At 36.4% G+C, this 6,502-nt stretch overlaps 1 protein-coding gene across 1 annotated transcript in view; it reads right to left on the bottom strand.

Annotated features, from left to right (window-relative positions):
- The window catches only part of LOC107671937 (segment polarity protein dishevelled homolog DVL-3-like), a 40,894-nt gene that overhangs the window by 21,865 nt on the left and 12,527 nt on the right, over positions 1-6,502 (bottom strand). Inside the window, exon 2 of the mRNA XM_016464986.1 lies at positions 4,809-4,878. Within this exon, the coding sequence (XP_016320472.1) occupies positions 4,809-4,878 (70 nt within the window). The remainder of the gene's footprint in view (positions 1-4,808; positions 4,879-6,502) is intronic.

Genomic DNA, 6,502 nt, shown 5'->3' with positions numbered 1-6,502 from the left:
TAAATAAGCCCGTCTCCAGCAACGTTTCCAGTTTTTGTTGTTGTTCAATTTTTATTTGTTTGCTGCAGCGACGCGGAGCACTTTTCATATCCTTTTTTCTGGCTGAAGCACATTTGTTTCAATCTATAAGAATAATCAGCCTACACTACCAGTCAAAAGTTTTTGAACAGTAAGATTTTTAATGTTGTTTTTATTTTTTTTTATTTTTTTTAAGAATTCTCTTCTGCTCACCAAGGCTGCTGCATGTATAATTTCTATTATTTTTTTGGGAAAGAAATTATAGAAATTAATACTTTTATTTAGCAAGGATGCTTAAAATTGATCAAAAGTGATGATAAAGGCATTTATAATGTTACAAAAGATTTCTATTTCAGATAAATAGTGTTCATATCGATATCGGAATTATATCGTATCGACCGAAATTAAGAAATATATCGTGATATCAATTTTGGCCATATCGTCCAGCCCTATTTATAAACAGTTAATTGAATAGATTTCCCGTTGTACAAGTATCACTGTAAGTGTATAGAACTGAACTTGTGTTGAATCTTAATCAAAATCGTACTGTCTGCTTAGTTTTCTCCGTGTTTTAAAACCAACTGAGATCTGAGGGTACATGGGGCATGCCATAGTTTAGGAGGGGAATAAATTAATCAGAATGCCATGAACCCTATAATAATGATCATTACGAGTGTCTTGGAAAGAGAGCTTTCACATGCCTGCTGGAGAAACAGAGAGTCTCTTATATGAGCACATCTGCTCTGAAATGTCCATGACACTGGCCACAATGTGCTGCATTGGAGTCCCAACACCACCCTAAATCTGTCTGATTGAATCTTCTCGTTATGGCCTGGATATTTCAGGAGTGTTTTTCACCCACCCTGTGACTTCACTTAGATAATCCAATCACAGCCAACATGGAAGGAGACAATGTGCTTTAAGAGCACAGCAGCACAGAGAATAAGCAGCCATTTTCACTTATTACACCTTGGGTGATACTTATTACTTTTTGGGTAATAGTTTTTTGTTTTTTTGAAACATTATTTCCCATATTTTCCACAATCTGAAGGAACAGCTCAAATAAAAGAAAGAAATAAAAAGCACGAACAGATATGCTAAATATATAAAAAAATAAATACAAAAACATCTAAATAAATAAAGTTTATTCTTATGATACTCTTATGATAAAATGGTACGTGCGAAAATTATTTAGGCCTAGTTTAAGATTTATGTATTTGAATTGCTTTAAAAAAATAGCCATTTTAAACATTTTTACATAAAATAATAAACTTAATATGATGCATATTTGCCTGTTATACATAAATGAAAAAGGAAAGAAATAGGTAAGATTTCTGTAATAGTACTAATAAACTGAATGTGTTTTCAATACACACTAACCAGGTTTATGTATTTATCATCAATAAATCCAATCTGTTTTACACAGTTATGTTTAATCATGTTCATAACTGAATAAATGTAATTGTTTTCATGATGAACAGATTTATGCTGACTAAACAATTAGGATAAATGCATTTTGAAAATATGATTACTTAATTAAACCAAATAGAAGCAAATAGTTAATAAACTATGCCATCATTTTTTAATAAATAATTATAATCTCATTTATTTACGTATGAGTGATAGTTTATTAGTTTATGTTAAAACTGCGTAAATGGAAATCTTATATGCAACTTAAATACATAAATCTTACATTTACGTATGTATTTGAGAAAGAAATGAGGCCAAAAAGGGCATCCATATCTTTTAGAACTTATTTGATTTGTCTGTGTGTGTGTGTATATATATATATATATATATACTCAATCACTAATCTGCCACAATAAATTGCTTTTCTGGCAGCAAAGGTTAATATATTTTAGAATTTTCTCAGATGGAATGACACTAGATCTAATTCTAACTGATGGATGCCAGATATTAAATTAAATTTGGTGTTTTACAGTAATAAACAGCTGACTACTCCCAGGTGTTGAAAGCGATGCAGTACCACTCTGACCACTAGATGGCCCTCCAGCAAACTTGCATTGCTCTTTCAAAGCCTGCGAGCTCTTTGACGGACAGAGCCAAGTCCCTCCCTGCCCGACAGCTTTCACAGGCTCCGCTCTGCATGGGAAAGCTGCTGGTGTGAATCTGAAACGGGGGCAGTAAGAGGACGTGCATATTTCCCTAGCCCCAGGTTCCTGCCTCTCCTGGCCGCTGCATTGGAAAAGCGCATCTGAAGATGGCAGGGAGTAAAGCAGCGATAAAGAGCACACCTTGTGCTTCTCTGTGGAAGGGGAGATTTGAGAGACGGGAATCTGGCTGCACGTGTGTATGTGTGTGTGATTGGAAAAGAGTCAATCAGAGGGAGGTGTTGCAAGTCTGACTATAGAATAAAAAATACTAGGGAATGTGAGTGTGTTACTTACATGTGCATTCATCTGTAAATTATACAGCGAAATGTAAGTGCATTGAAATTGTGCAACCAGGTGTGAGCAAGTGCCTCTGATTGAGTTTGTGTGTGTGTGTCTGTGTGTCTGTGCGCGTGTACAGGTGTACGTTTCTTGCCTTAAAGTCAAAATGAAATGGTGTTTAAAACCTATTTCTGTAATGTGATGTATTTCAGGATATCAACATGAAGAAACTACAGTAGCCTACATATTAAATTCAATAGGTCAAAATAAAGAGTGCTTTTTCATCCTCTTATGTAGGACTTACAGTAAGTACATCTTTACATGTAATTTCATAATTTCTTATATTGTCTTTGAAATATTAGCTATGTTTTCATCCACCTATTTTTGTGCGCCAAGATGCACATCAATTCTAAAAATGTGCATAAAAAACTTATGCGCTCAACTAAGTAGGATACATTTCTTATCCAGTAAGAAAACATGTGCATAAACTACGATGGAAACACTTTTACCGAATAAATTCCTTAATGCGCATCAAAAAATTCATGTGACTTTGCGATGGGACAGCATAACTGGACCAAACAATGGACCTATCTCATTGCACAGCATCTGAAATGCTAGTTTTGTCATTCTAATATGCTTGAGCAAAGTCTTGTCAAAGTGCTTTGTTATAATTAACTCCAAGAACTGCGTTCCCAAACAGCAGGCTCTGAAAATAAGATAACATGACCGTGTTTCATATGCGCGCTCTGAAGCTCATAATTTATTATATACACAAATCATTATATATAGTACCTTCTCCTACTGCAGCAAATTCAGTTTTTCTTTGTGATATTTTGCGCAAGTTAATCAGGAAGTGACGATTTTGTTCTCTTCAACTCCCTGGATGGAAACGGTGCTTTATTCGCAAATGTTTTATGCAATATTCCAATTTTGCGCATAAGTTTAATTCGTAAATTTGGATGGAAACATAGCTATTGTTAAAGTGTACTGACAAATGTACCAACAAGCATTTATGGTAAACTAAAATATACTATTTAATGTATATGTCATGTTTTTAAATAGGTTACATTTGTAATTACACATTTGTAAAGATGGAGCTGCAGTTTATAGACATTTAAAATATATTAACTTTAAATGAAATTTGAACGGCATATTACAGTTTAAAATTATAATCATGTACTTTACATGTGTTTTAGTATGTTAGTCAACACATCAAAATGACTACTTTTAAAACATGATGAACGATAATTTAAAATGTACTTTAAAGTAAAACATTTAATTTAACATTATTGCCAAGTTCACTTTTTAAGAGTGTACAAAAGTGTTAAGAAATACAGTTATATAAGTGAACTCTAAGTACATTTAAGTGGTGTTTTATTTAATTAATATATTATTAGCAAGTGCAGTTTTTTTTTAAATACACTTTAGATTTTAATTACACTACAAGTGTTTATTCAATATAATTAAGTGCACGTCTTTTTCACAAGGGTCCTGTAAACAACCGAAATATGTACAGGATGGGAATAAAACTCCTTTAAAAAGCAGTGACAACCATATTTAGCTGCAGTGTGAACACACCCAAGGTTAATGTGTTTGGTCTTAGCGGAACAGATCTGCTACGCTGCTGCTGCAGAGCAAGTACCGAGTCTTGCTACTGCCAACACATCCACAGACATGCCGCTGTGAGCATGTAAGAAATACTGCTGCTGCACATTTAACATATGAAATAACCCCCATATATAGCATACATGAAATTACCCTGCAGCAGATTTATGCAGGTGGAGCTGGGGAAGGTGGAGGATTTCTGAAGCACGCTGCAACTGCTACAACAAGCACTAGCCAAGTATTTGAATACTGAGCAGCAAGTTCATTGGCTGCTGATACGAAAAGAACCAATCAGCTGCACCATGTGATAATGATGTCACTATGTCAGATTGAGTTCAGACTGCGCCATCTAGAGTTTCATGACAGAACTTTGGATTTCTTGAAGTGACCATAAGAATACACTGCTAACTGCCATGTGGAAGGGCCCTTTGTGAAAAGATTCTCATGTTTTTTGAAAATGAACCTCAGAGAAGCATCTCCGTCCCACAGTGGCCTTCAAGGAGCTTTAAAAAATACCATTAGGAATTTGCACTCTCAATATTCTCTACTGTGTCTCTGAGACAGACGGAGGAGGAGCAGATGTTTGCTAACCGCTAAACACTCGCGGTCAATTTAACGCATCCAAACACACACTCACGCCTGACTGACTGATCTCTGAGCTCCCTCACACCTGGGCCTCCTAATCAAACCTTTACCAGCAACATCGAGAAGCAGGGCCCTGTTACATGAAACACAAGCAGGAGAAATGTGATGAGGGAAGATGTGAAGGTGTGTGTGTGAACGCTAACTTACCCATGACACAACACGTCCGTTGAAACACGGTAGTTTGGCATTGTCATCAGATATCTCCTCCTTCACCACCCTGCAGAGACAACAGGTCTATTAAAATGTTTTTTATTAAAATGTAACAAATAAACATGAGTTGCACTCGAAATATAAAAGCAAGCACTGTGGTCTGTTGTCACGAATAACAAAATCCTCTTTAATTTGATTTTGCTTAATCACTTAAACCAATTATATGGTTTTGTTTGAGAAAGAAACTAGACTAAAGAAAATCTCAGTTCTGCCTTTGCTATGCAGTTGCTACATAGATCTAGCTGGTTGCTAGGTTGCTGTTGCGTTCTGTTGACTGATATGGCATCGCTAGGAGGTTGCTAAGGTGTTCTGAGTGGTTGCTAAATGGTTGCTTACTAGCTCATGTCAAAAAGAGGCCATAGTAAAATTGACGCTTGACTTAGCAAACACCCCTAAATAAGTAAAGCCACAATGATCAGCTCCATTTATAAACGGCCCCTCACACGTACACAGGTTAATTTAGTCTCCCATAAAATAAACCTCAGAGTCCCTCCCCCTTCCCAGCTGCTCCTTAAAAAGGTGCTGACCCCTCTGACTCCTGTCGCCATGGAAACCTTTGTCAAAAAGGAAGAGGGTGAAAGACAGCTGGCTGGAAAAGCACGTGAGGTTTGCAGAAACAGACCATGTGAGCTATTAATAATAAAAATCTATCGAGTGATCATGATTGCATTCATGCAATATAAATCAAAACCAGACGTCTATCTTTAATCACACACCAAAGCAGTGGTGACGAAACAGCGGCTGTGTTATAGAACAACAGTAATAATGCACACAGGACATGCTTATTGTTTCCCCTATAGACAAAATATATGAACTAGGGATGTGCATCTCCATAACTGAGGCCGATGCAATATGCATCTTGATGTATAGCCAATAGTGCTGCACAATAAATCGAAATGGAATCGAGATCGTGATTCGACAGAAGCTGCGATTGTCATGCGTATCTTTCAGTGAAGCACGGTTCTGTGATCAGCAGTAAATCTCCATCCAAAGGCCAGAGGGCGCTCTTGCGCTGAAACTCCAAATACGCCTCGCAGAAGAAACCCAGAAAATCGCTGCAGCTGAATAAACAGAAGATTCAACTGCTTTCATTGATTCAACGTAGGGGTGTGCGATATATATCGTCTGCGATAATATCGTAATTGTTGTTTTAACGATGTGCGATTTGACATTATCGAGTATTTTGCAAAAACCATTCAAAACATCCCTACAGAGCGCACGCATACATTACGTGAAGTCTAGACTAGTGCGTGTGCGCATTTAGTGTGTTTTCTTTCACTGCATGATTCAGTCTATTAAAATGCATTTAGAATGATCACAAATTCAAGACATGATGACAGAAAATTTATATATTTATACCACTTCATATAGTTATTCAATTTCACACGAAGAGTGCCGTTTTTCTCCAAAAATTACCATGATTACAAATGTGACATTGAATTCAATAAACAATAAGTTAATTAAGAGACTTACGTTTTAGACACCATATTGCCTGTTTTTTGCTCCATTTCGCCAACCAAAAATCATTCCAAATAGTCACCACAGAACAGTTCTGCGTCTCTGAGCAATGACGGTGTTTCGTTCCGAATGAATCAACCATTTAAATGATTCGGTTCAGTCGCAATGACTCA

The sequence above is a fragment of the Sinocyclocheilus anshuiensis genome, unplaced genomic scaffold (genome assembly GCF_001515605.1).
Source record: "Sinocyclocheilus anshuiensis isolate Anshui unplaced genomic scaffold, SAMN03320099.WGS_v1.1 scaffold297, whole genome shotgun sequence".
In the NCBI taxonomy this organism is placed as follows: domain Eukaryota; kingdom Metazoa; phylum Chordata; class Actinopteri; order Cypriniformes; family Cyprinidae; genus Sinocyclocheilus; species Sinocyclocheilus anshuiensis.
This window is presented reverse-complemented; position numbering and strand designations above follow the sequence as displayed.